This window comes from Mustela nivalis, assembly GCF_964662115.1.
Source record: "Mustela nivalis genome assembly, chromosome: 4".
NCBI classification, from domain to species: Eukaryota; Metazoa; Chordata; class Mammalia; order Carnivora; family Mustelidae; genus Mustela; species Mustela nivalis.
The window spans coordinates 23,668,236-23,680,404 of NC_139023.1; the positions used below are offsets into that span (position 1 = coordinate 23,668,236).

Consider the following 12,169-nt stretch of genomic DNA (forward strand, 5'->3'; position numbering starts at 1 on the left):
CAATGGCACACACTGTGTTTTGCCCATTTGGGGAAATGTTAGTAAGACGATCAGCATCTTCTAATGGCCATCACTATCCTATCCATATTAAAATCCATTTAAAGTTCTTAAATATAGGTGGAACAATGTATGTGCACTGTACTCTTCTACAAAAAACGGTCGCTGTTTTTATATAGTGACTGTTGCTTGGACCTTTAAAAACAAATCAAATCCTTCATATACAGCACTATCCAGTGAAAGTAGTGTTTGAGCCTTTGAAGCCTAGAAACTCTGAGGATGCTTCTTACCCAGTATACGTTGGAACAGAATTTTCCACGTTAGGGCTCCCCGAGTGAGTCCCACAGGCCAGGGACAGGGCATACTGTCTAGTTCCCGGGACCCCTTCATAAAGAATGGTAATGAAAGCATGTCAACCACAAGTTGGAGCTAATCATGTAAAAAATGTTCAACTCCGAGGGCTACATTGAAAATGAGATGTTTTCAAATGTATGCTTTTAAATTTCTGAGGAAACAAACTGTTACATCGCTTTATGACATTCAGATGTCGTATGTGTGTGTTGAGTTGGTCTGTGCGGGTGCGACTCACTGCGGGCAGTGGTGCCGCCTGTGCCGGAGAGTCCGGCGGAGGGAAGGCTGGACCGCCCTGGGACTGAAGCACTGAGAACGAGACAATCAAGCAAAAACAGTTGGCCAGGGAATGTCCTTTTTTTAAAAAAAAAAATTTCCTGTCAGCCAGAACAGCTGTAATTCTTAGACCATTCTAGAAAGATTTTGAAATCTTACTTTACTATGGCTGAAGCTAGGGAAGGACCTCATGTGGCACTTGCACATTCAGTCTATGTAGAGATTGAAGCCCAAAGATGAGTCACATTCAGTGCTGTACTGAAACCAGTTAGTGCAAAAAAAGTTTTATCTTTGTAAATTTTTAATTGTTAACATCAGTTAGTAGCTGTGAAAACATACACCAAATTCTTCCTCATGTTCTGTGTGGTTTCTCGGTGTGCTACTATTGACATCGCTGCCCTTACTGCTTGGTTCTTGGTTTTAAATAAAAATTAGATGTAGCCCATTGTTCTTAAACCTCCAAAAGGGTAGAGCTATAAATGGCTAATTGACTTTAAGAACACCTGCTTTTCCTAAAGCAAACATTTAACTGAAATCCAAACTGATTAAAAAAAACGAGACTGACATTTTCTAGGTACTGTCTTCTGCCCAAATCCTACATTGCACAGAAACAGGAAGGGATAATGAATGGTTTCCATGGTGCTACATTAGGTTCTCTGATGATTTGCATGAGCTGAGTTTGGAAGTACAATATTATATAAAATGTGGATCATTCTGTTACCAACTTACTGTTGACTGCCATTTCAATTTGGTGTTACAGTTGCTTACCCTTGTTTTTCAGAGCTGTCCTTTGAGAAGAGGTAAAATGTCTTATTAGCCTACCTCCACTCGGGCCTCTTGGTATCTGATCATTTCTCCAGCTTATGATGTGCATAGTTTTTTTAAAACTACATGTCCTATTAAAATGCTTTTTCCCACAGACTTTTGTAATGTTTTCAGAACCAAAAATCATAGCAAAAGAGCCAAGCAGTAGCATTGGTTGGTTTGGTTTTTTTTTTGTAAATGTAAAAATAATTAGATCCAGACTTTGTTTCCTTATTCAATTTTAAAAATAAAAAATACCTCAGTGCTATGTTTTTCAGTATCACCTGCATTTCTCAAAAAATAACACTTGCTTTATGTGGCACGTAACTTACACGAATCACATTATTTTGGATTTTAAAGGAAGACTATTAAATATTTTAAAATCAGTGACATTTTCTTTTATTATATTCAGCAATGGAGTCTTAACAGCATTCGTGATTTTTACCTTGTACCTTCAAGACTGAGCTACCAAATTCTGTGAGTAGTTCTGTCCTGTTAGAAGGTTGTGGTGCCTCAGAAAGCTACGCTGTTATTCAAGGACCGCTCCCGGCTCGTTCTCAGGCCAGGCTGTCTGCACTGCTGGGCCGGGCTGTGATGGTACCAGCTGCTGCCTAACAAGGAATCATCCATTCTCTTCTTGCAGAAGATAAAATGTAATTATTTGTTGGCCCTGTTTCTAATCATCTAAGGCTGTACTAGAGGAATCAGTGGTATATTCTGGGGTCTTGCCTGAAATTTCTCTGAAGTATTTTTACACGTGGGCCTTGTGTTTACGACCCTATAATGGCCCTTGTTATGGTGGCTAGAGAACTCCTTGAAAGTTTCCAAAAGTGACTTTTTCATCAATATGTGCTGTTGCTGCTTTTACGAGGCTATTAAATAGCAGGGCTACTGTGCATGGGAACAGAACCAAGGAGGCTGGGAGAAGTGGTGATCCTGTTTGGATAGAATCATTAATAGTTAGACTGACATGACTGTGATTACTGAAGTCAGTGTGATAAAAAGACTGGTGGGTATGGGCTCTAGAATCAAACTGGTCTGACGCACCGTTCTACCATACAACTTGGTTTTTTTTTTTAACCTTGTTAGTAGCTACTATGTCCCAGAGCGATCTGAGGTAGTTAAAGACAGGCTTTAGAAGATGCCTGGCTCCTGTTTTTTAACATCAACTTTAGAAACTGGTCTATAAGTATTACTACTACTTTGATAAATTACTGTTACAAACTCACTTATAAAATGCACAAAGGAAAACAAGCTCTGGTCATACCACTTTTATTTACACTGTATCTATGTTACATTGTTTATTCAATATAGAAAAAATATGAATACACTCATAGTATTCTCTTTTAATTTAGTAATTCCACATTGTCAAATATTGACTGTTTTTAATTGGGTAGGACACCCAATATAAAAAGAAAAAGAAAAAAAAAAAGGAGGGAGAATGGACCTAGCAAACAATTCTCATCATAACAGTAAGACATTATTCATTCTTAAAAAGAAAAACCAAGTTTTAAAAGACTTTGTGATTACACTGCTTTCTGGCTTAAGGAACTTCTTTAAAAGCTAAAAATTCATTCCTCCCAAGAAAACTTTTAAGGCAAATCACTCAGTGATCCAGGAGAAAACAGATCTAAGTCATTAAAGGGGTCGGTGCTAAAAGAAAATCCAGGATAGACCCCATTGTACAGTGGTTCTATGTATCGTCGTCCTACCAGAAAACCCAAAAACATTAAAAAAAAAAAACAGTGACCATATGAACATAATTGTGCTGGAGAAAAGAAAAACCCACACTTAGATATCAGGTTTCTTAAAAATCCATGTTGCAAACAGAATCAATGATTACTTCTTTCGGACATAATACTTTCATTAAAGGGGACAAACTCGCAAATCAGTGCTACAAAATACAGTCTTTTCCGTCACTTTTAGTTCTAATGTACACTATGTACACAAACAGTTACCTATCTTAAACGAAATACAAACGAGCAAACGGCTTGTTAAAAACCAGAATCGGGACTTATAAACAGTGCAGAAAAGGCAAAGGCCAGAAATACGATGCCGCCTATGATGGTCACTGTAAGAGAAGAGAAAAAAAGTGAAGTCAGGCAAAATTCCTCTATGAGGGAGCTCAGATGTCGCCCATTATTCTTCCAATCTCTTGAACTAACCTTGAAAATAAACTAGAAACACTCAAACCACACTTGCACAGCAGAGAATACTACATACGCCTGACTGGGCAGTCATCATGCACTGCTTCTCCAGCACTGTTTCCAGAAACGACAATTATAATTGAGACAGTGCTGAGAAGCAGCAACAGAACTCTAACTCCTCTCCAAACCCAGTTATTGAAGAAAATGTTCAATAGCCTCTGACAAGCAAAGAGACTTTTTCTATTCCACTTGTGGGCCCTTTCAGCTACACAGGAACTCTTCAGTGGAATCCATAAACCGTCTCCACCTATGAACCCCAACCTGACAAAACACATGGAAGGCCTGGAAGTTTTATTTCCCACGTGATGATTTTTTTTTTGCTTAAATACACTGATAAAAAGTGACTATAAATGCGATAAGGCTTTTACATGGATTTGTATTTTACTAAATCTATGCATGTAAAAAACAGTCTATGTGTCCAACAGCAGCGGCAATGAACTAGACCTCTAGGAGATCATCACTGCAGAGACCAAGGCTACTCCAGAAGTGAACACTTAAACTCCCCTTTCTCTCTCAGTAATTCTAGAAGTTAAAACAAACGGTATTGTCTTTGTAATTTAATAAAAAGGAGTGCCTGGATGGCTCCCAATTAAGCATCTGATTCTTGATGTCTAGGGGAGTTCAAGCCCCGAGTTGAGAGCTCCATGCTGGGTGTGGAGCCTACTTAAAAAAGAATAAAAAACCAAAGACTCACCAGTTCTGACAGAGATTTTCTGCGCAATCATTCTTCCTCCAATCACTGCCAATCCGGTGCATAAGCAGTGGCCCACTGTCCCGCCCACGGCGACACCGTACGGGTCCTGGAAGCAAGTACAGTAACGCTCATTTGAAAGCAGCTGAAATGGTTACCTGAGAACCGGCCGCCACTGAAAATGGAGAACAACAACAGCCTAAAAATAGCTCCACGGGTTCAAGTGTATAATTTATGAAAAGTGTAAGGGCTGCTCGAAGGGGATATGTTCCAGCTACATCTAGGAATAGAGCTACAAGCGGCAGAAATGTTTCTGAGATCAAAATAGCACTAATACGGCCTCTCGGCCGCTGCCGCACCTCATTCACGGCGTGGGACCCGAGCTGAGGGGACCCCGGCCACAGCTCTCCCCTCGGCCCACAGCTCTCCCCTCGGGCGCTGTCCGCTCTTCTGAGGCCGCGAGGCGAGCCCTTCCGGCACACAGCCCGCCTGCCTTCCCTCCGGTGTCCTCGGTGCTTGGACTCAGCGCCAGGAAGGTCGTATTCATTCCGTCAGTGCTTGCTTCCAGCACAACATGGAGGTGCTCAGACTGGGAAGACCAGCCAGAGCTTTCCAGAAAAGCAAGCCCTGAAGAACGAGCAGGAAGATCTGACTTTGTTTTGTGGAGGAGAGAACATACTAGGAGGCAAAGGCCCACTGATAAGAGACGACTGCCGACCATGTTAACACAGAACACAACATGGTAGAGGTCAGCTCGGGAAGGACCCTATCTAAAAGCTTAGAATTTGGACTTTTTAAAAAGATTTTACTTATTTGACAGAGATCACAAGTAGGCAGAGAGGTAGGCTGGCGGCCGGGTGCGGGGAGGGGAAGCAGGCTCCCCGCCAAGCAGAGAGCCCACCACGGGGCTCGATCCCGGGACCATGACCTGAGCCGAAGGCAGAGGCTTGATCCCACCGAGCCACCCAGGCGTCCCAGAATTTGGATTTTTTAAGACACTGGTGGTTTTTTAGCCAGAGAGTCACAGAACAGGTTTATGCTTTAGAAGTCCAGTGCAGAGAGTGAACTGGAAGGGAACTACAAGGGAACAAAATTAAAGGTGGTCAGGGGAGATGCTATCGCCTGGACTTGGGGAGGGAGACTGGAAGCAGAGAAAACCAGGTAGATCTGGGAATCTACCTTAGTGATAAGGGAGTGTTCGGTGTTAAGGAAGAGAAAAATCAGGCCTGACATCCGTATTTCTCACCCACAGTTCTCTGGATGAATTACAATACTACCAGCATGACTTAAAGAGTTAGTGGAAGGAATGAAGACGGGGTTTACGGGTGCCGACGGGAGTTAAGAGCCGAGAGGTTCAGAGCCAGTTGAGTTCAACGGTGAGTGAACTAAGAGAATGACCCTGAGCGCGAATACAGCCGAAGGCAAGCAGCCGCCCGGGGACGACAGTGGCAGAGCGGCCCCAAGAAGCCGGCGGCGGCCAGGCACTGCGCCTCCCGAGATGAGCCGCCCCGTGGGGCCGCCCCGTGGCTGCAGGGAACGCTCGGCCACGTCCACAGAGCCGGTGCGGTCAGACGCTGGGGGCCAGTGGGTTTAGAGGGCAAGAGAATGGACCAACACACGTTTCCCCTCAGAGCCAAGCCCATGAGACTGGGGGGAGAGGAGGGGGCATCTGGAGGAGAACGGAACTGAGGGAAGCGGCAAAACCCCTACATGAGAAAACGCGCGCAAGCCAAAACGCTCACGAAATTGGGCTGGGAGAAAGGCAAAGATTTCAGCAACCCAGTGGGGACGTGGAGCGGGGCAGGGATGTGGCACGCAGCAGGGACAGCACTGCCACTGAGGGGGCGGGGGGGGGCTGCGCTCCCCCGTGAAGTGGGGGGCAGCAGCGTGGGACTGCGGAGCTCAGATGCACGTTCGCACCTCTCAGCTGGCATCCTAAGACAGGGCCATTCTACTGGAAAGTGATGCTTGAAAAATCAACAGATTAAGTACAATTAAGTTTCTTTGATACAGAAGTTTTCAGTCTTTGTCATTTGCCAAACTGATTTGACCCAGGAACCTCGGAACCTTATCCCCTACCCCCCCCTTTTTTTTCCAATCTTAGTACCTAATGAACATCTCAAAGGACACAGTGTTGGAGCAGAAATAAAGTTCAGATTAAAATGAACTGAGCTGCATTTCAGCATGGTTTGTATAAAAAATTACCAAAAAAAGTTAGGAATGTTAAGGGAACAAAAACAGAACACCCGTATGTCTGCTCCTGAAGAGCTCACCACGTGTCCCCTCGGTGCTGGCAGCAGGGCAGGTGGCTGACGGCGCTGTGGCAGGGCCCCTGCGTGCCTTCTCTGCTTCCTCCACACAACCACCCCATGAAGTAGAAAAATGCCCCATCTTCAGACAAAACGGGGCGCAGTGACCTGGTCACAAGACACAAGCCTGCTCGGCACGCACCAGGCTGCCAGATAGCAGCGGGACCGAGGGAACACGGGTACAGCGGACCCGGACCTTTCATAAGGCCCTCCGTGCCACACAGACGACACTGTTAAGAAAAATGCAGTGATTTCTTCCATCATAACCGCCCACCACCACCACCACCACCACCAAAAGCTCACTTACTTTCATGACCCAATCCTGGCCATCTGAAAGCCAATAAAAAAGGCTAAAGATCAAAAAAATATAGGGCACGGCCATTATGGGAACATTTTGCAAGAAAGTTTTAAAATACAGGACGAGTGAAAAACGGAGTTACTTTTGTTTTTTTAAGTACAGCATTTTTTTGCTTCTGGCCGGGCCTGACTTCAGCCCTGTCCTGGCCTCTTGTCTGAAACTGGGGCCGATGTAAAGGAACTTGTTCTTTTGTGGCAGGTGTCCCCCAGGAGCTAAGGACACCTTCAAATCAAGCTCGTTATCTAAATCCTACCGTGGGGTAAAACGTGTAATTTAACAGATATAAAAAAAGACCCTGTATCCGCTAAGACCAAGAAGAGAGAGAGGAGGAGCAGCAGTGCCGCCTTCCGCCACCCCCTCCCAGGACATCTTAAGAAACCGGTGTGAACGGTAAGACGCCTCATGAGAAACTAATTCCTCCCAGAAGAAAGATTAAAATTTTAAAAACAACCCCCCCCCCCAGGCTATCTTTTAAATAAGTGGCATCTGACAACTACAAGCAAGATCTAGAAGGAAACGCGCAAAGGCAGAGAGCCTCAGTTTCCAGTCCTTGCCCCTGCTACCAACTGGCTTATCTTTGGACAAGTGGCCGAGTGTGTGCCTCAGGTTCTGCATCTTTAGAGCAAAGGAGAGGACAAAGTGATCAGAAATCTCTTCCCAGTTTAGCACTCAGGCCTTAGTATTCGGGGACTAAGATCCGCCAAACTCTATATCCAGAAGCAAGTCAAGTGTAACCGCACTGGCCAGAGACAAGCACCAAGAACATCTCAAGCTCCTGTCTTCTGCTCGCTGAGGAGTGGATACTCCCAGAAACACCCGGAACTTCGTAAATAAATGAGCTAACTTCCCCAAGCTGGACAGTTAGGCTGTTGTTAATGTTCTACTGAGTGGGATCTTGTAAAGCGACCCCCGCAAGACTACAGATCTAAGGAGAGACAAAACCAAGTCAAGGCAACTGGCCCAGTATCATTCCAGCAAAACCGAAGGGAAGAGGATGAACAAGAGAAATGTAAAGACGCCAGTTTGGCTGGGACACACAATGCCATCTGATGCAGAAATGGGACACCGACATTTGAAAGAGAATCAGGATGATTAGGTCTAAAACAGTCCAGCACATGAAGCAGTCCCTCGGCCCAGACTGACCGTCCAGGGTCCTCTGGAGCAAAGTAACATCGTTACGCTTAGTCTCACTATTAATCCAGAAGCCGCCGTTTCTCAGGTATCACTCACCTCTCTGGCTGCCAGAACAATTGTTGTTAGTTGTGAGCGATCACCCCACTCCGCTAAGAATGTTAACGTCAGAGCCTGAACAAAGATGGGCGAGATAAAATGCAGCCATCTCTTCTGGGGTATCGTCGTGCTGGCTCCCGTTTCAACATCTCCTGGTCCGTTTAAGAGCTTGGTGCGCTGAAACTAAATTTTTAAAAGGAGAGAGAGAGGGAGGTAGATTAATCCCAGGAAGCAAATCAAAATAGTACAAAATTACTTAATCTTTCTTTTATAAAGTGTTTAAATTTTATGGACTATGCTCCCAGAAACTAAAATTACATGACCCCAAACTTTTCTTCTGAACCTCTCACACACGACGACAAACACTATACTCTCCATTCTCCCATTCCTCTGCCACAAAACCAGGATTTACTGCTCACTCACCCTCCTCCATGCTGTGGGAAGACACGTAACACATGGAACGCATAGTTCCTGCGTCGCGGGAGCTTATCATCGCGAAGGGAGGCGCCTGCCCACACGAGGTCGGCGCGCGGCCCAGCGCCCCTGCCCACCACAGCCCCACTTGCCCCGAGTCCCATCACGGACAGCTCTGAGACCGCAAACCGGGCGCGACAAGCCATCTCTGGGTGGCCCGCACCCATCACACGGGGAGGGACAGCCACTGACGAACCTCTGGACAGTGAGGGTGCTTAGCGGAGTGCTTTTTTGGTCCAGATATTTTATACTGCCATGACTTACTTCCTCGTCTTTTTTCTTTAATTCCGCTTGAACTTCTTCCAGTTCCTCTTGACCTTCATCTGGACTCATCTTCAAGCCTTCTCGAAGCATTCTAATGCCAAAAATGGCAAATAACGCCGTGGAAACATAGTACGTATACACCCTGGGGATGACGGTGGTGGCGTAGCCGAACAGAACTGGAAGAAAACGCAGCAGTGTGTCCAGTGAACGAGCATGCGCACAACCAACCCACGCAGTCGTGCACTTCGGGAATCCTAACTCAGCCCCGGTCTCGGGGCGCCTGGGGGACTCAGGTCATGACCGCAGGGTCCGGGGACCAAGCCCTGTGTCTGCTCCTGCCCAGTGGCAGGGCTGGCTTGAGATTCTCTCTCCCTCTCCTCCTCCCCCACTCACACACACTCTCTCTTTCAAATAAATAAATCTTAACCCGAACTTTGTTCTAAAGGAAAATGGTTCAAATGAGAAGCTAATCTAATATGTATTAAACCTTAAATAATTCCACTTCTTCCCCTCCACCAATTCTGGATGCTTCGATCAAGCCAGTGGTCTAATCCAATGAAATCGGCGGTCTGGTCGGGCTGAAGATGGCACGTCTTCCACAGGGAGATGACGAGCTCCTCTCCAGGCACACTCAGCCACGCACTGGCTTGCCACGCGTCACGCAGGGCACAGTACCTCAGGGAGAAAGTTAACGCTGATGCCCTCTAAGGATCCTGCGATCCTCTAACCTGGAAGCTGGACACCACCTTCACATGTAGGCGGTATTTCTTCATCACAGTTCTTTAAAATTATAAACTTCTATAGTGAAACATCACGACAAGATTCTCACGGTAGGTATGATTCCAACTCTGCTCCTTTTGAACTACTTGAATTAGATCTTACAAAAGAAAATTCCTATACATATATTGAAATAACATTTACAGCAGACTCAAATTTATTCAGTACTCTTTCCTATCGTTAAAAAGAGGACAACTGTAGAAGTTATACAAAAAACTATATCTGGAACCATATCAAGAGCCCAGATCCTAATTATGAAACACAATTATACCAGTATTATCAGTTCAGTATTTAAAACTTAGAAACTATGGAATGGCCAGAGGATGTTTCCATACACATAATGCAATTACTTTTTTTTAAGGTTTTATTTATTTGACAGAGACACAGCAAGAGAGGGAACACAAGCAGGGGGAGTGGGAAAGGGAGAAACGGGCCCTCCACTAAGCAGGGAGCCCAAGGCGGGGCTCGATCCCAGGACCCTGAGATCTTGACCTGAGCCGAAGGCAGAGGCTTTAACCGACTGAGCCACCCAGGCGCCCTAAATGCATTTACTCTCTAATTCACACGCTCTTTTTATAAAATAAGGACACTTAAAATCTGCCTGAACACTAAATGTGTAAGCACATCAAATGTATTCCCAGTTCACTACATGACAAAATTGAAAAATTTTAAATCCTGTTTAGAAAGACATCAAATCTATGCTTATGTGTACATGTTTTAATTTTATGTATGAACATGTATATCTGCACAGATGTGTGTGCACATATGCGACACATCAATTTTCTAGCTCCATCCACTGAAACAAGGCCACAAAGCAAAGACACCTCAGGAACGAGCCCACTTCACGGGCAGACCCTGGTTTCTCGCGGAATTCCTCTGGAAAAGGCTCCTCAGGCAAACAGCTAACTCCAGGGCTGGGCGGACGGGCACAAGCTGCACCTGCACTACCTCATCAGACGGGAAAACAAGCGTGAGCAAAACCAATGATGGGAGCATGACACGAGGACCAGGAGCCGGCCTGCAGGGGCTCCCAACAGTCAGATCTGGGACAATTTAAGCACATAGTTAAGTCATTAAAACCCAATGAAAATGTGAATTCCCCAGTTTATTACTGACAACACACAGACAAGCCCATGGGACAGGAAGGAGCTCTTAGCGCAGTGTGCGGGGGCCCGTGGGCAACGGTGACGGGGCCGCAGCACGAGAAAGCCACCGTTCCGCAGTCATCAAGGGAACGCTGACATCATGTGAGAATCGGCCCTACAGTGGGGACAGAGCATCCGTATTGTCTTACAGTGTCCCCTTAAAGTCTGCATATTCTTTGCAGGGAAGAAGATACAAGCAAGAGAAATCCTGACATCAGTGAGGGACAGAGGGACATCGTGTTCTCCCAGACGTGACACTCTGAAGGGACAAACATCCCCAACGCTGTATTCTGGTCAAGAACACACAATCTTAAAGCAATCACGAGAAAACAGACAAACACAAGATGAGAAACCCATGAGAAGCGGAGGGAGCGTATTCTTTAAAAAATATATTAATATTATAAAACATGAGAAAAGGCTATGGAAGTATTTCAGATTAAAAGACTAAAAAGAAACAAATGTAATACCTTCCCTAGACTCCCTCCTCTACAGGAGGGGAAAAACTGCTATAGTTTTAGGTCGGCTGACTAACACAGAGCTGGTAAAACATGCACCACTCTATCCAGGTATATAAATTATGTGTATATGTACATTCTTACCTACAAAGCATGTATAGGTCACGTATATTTACAAATATATAAAGCATGTACGTACATACACATGCATAATTTTATTTACATATGGACAGGCCACAAACACTAAAGCAAATGAGGTAAAATGTTAACAGTGAATCTGGATAAAAGGTACATAGGTATTTGTACTGTTTTATTTATGCAACTTTGTAAGTTTAAAATAGTTTCCATAAAAGCTTTAAATTTAAAAATGGAACGTAGCAAGCCTCTTTAAGTCTCCTAAACTCGGTTTTCCTTCTACCTTCAGATAATCTAAAAAACAAAACAAAAAAAACCCTTGATACTTAGAGACACTTCCAACGCCATGTTTTCTGCCTCACATCTCCAGAGAAGCAGAAAACGACCTGCTTTCTTCTACTTTTTCTTCTCCTGGTTACTGTCCCTGTATTTCCTCCTGCTTTGTAAACTTTCCCTCAGACACTCAAGCACTTTTGCTCTGGGAACAGGGAGACGTTACTTGTCTTTAAGCAAGTACTTTGCAACAAGTCAGAACAGAGCTGCACGTCCTGGTCCTTCTACACCTTGGCGATGTGGAAGTTCCCAGAAAAATCCCTTGGAGCGGAGACAGAGATCTGGGACTCGCCGGCTTTCAGGTAATTAAGCTGAGAACACTCCGCATAAGGACACTGTGAAGTGGGGGAAGACAGGCCAGGA

The 12,169-nt window shown here is 45.0% G+C and overlaps 1 protein-coding gene and 1 long non-coding RNA gene across 2 annotated transcripts in view; one reads left to right on the forward strand and one right to left on the reverse strand.

The window, feature by feature from the left end:
- Nucleotides 1-2,684: 2,684 nt before the first annotated feature.
- TMEM165 (transmembrane protein 165) overlaps nucleotides 2,685-12,169 on the reverse strand; it is a 31,747-nt gene continuing 22,262 nt past the window's right edge. The window contains exons 3-6 of the mRNA XM_082728658.1: nucleotides 8,962-9,137; nucleotides 8,224-8,406; nucleotides 4,330-4,435; nucleotides 2,685-3,499 (exon numbers count right to left, since the gene is read on the reverse strand). Coding sequence (XP_082584784.1) covers nucleotides 3,423-3,499; nucleotides 4,330-4,435; nucleotides 8,224-8,406; nucleotides 8,962-9,137 — 542 coding nt within the window. The 3' untranslated portion in view covers nucleotides 2,685-3,422. The remainder of the gene's footprint in view (nucleotides 3,500-4,329; nucleotides 4,436-8,223; nucleotides 8,407-8,961; nucleotides 9,138-12,169) is intronic.
- Nucleotides 4,748-8,309, forward strand: LOC309863645. Its single transcript, XR_014311160.1, has 2 exons — nucleotides 4,748-5,074; nucleotides 5,579-8,309. It is a non-coding gene; the product is annotated as an uncharacterized lncRNA (long non-coding RNA).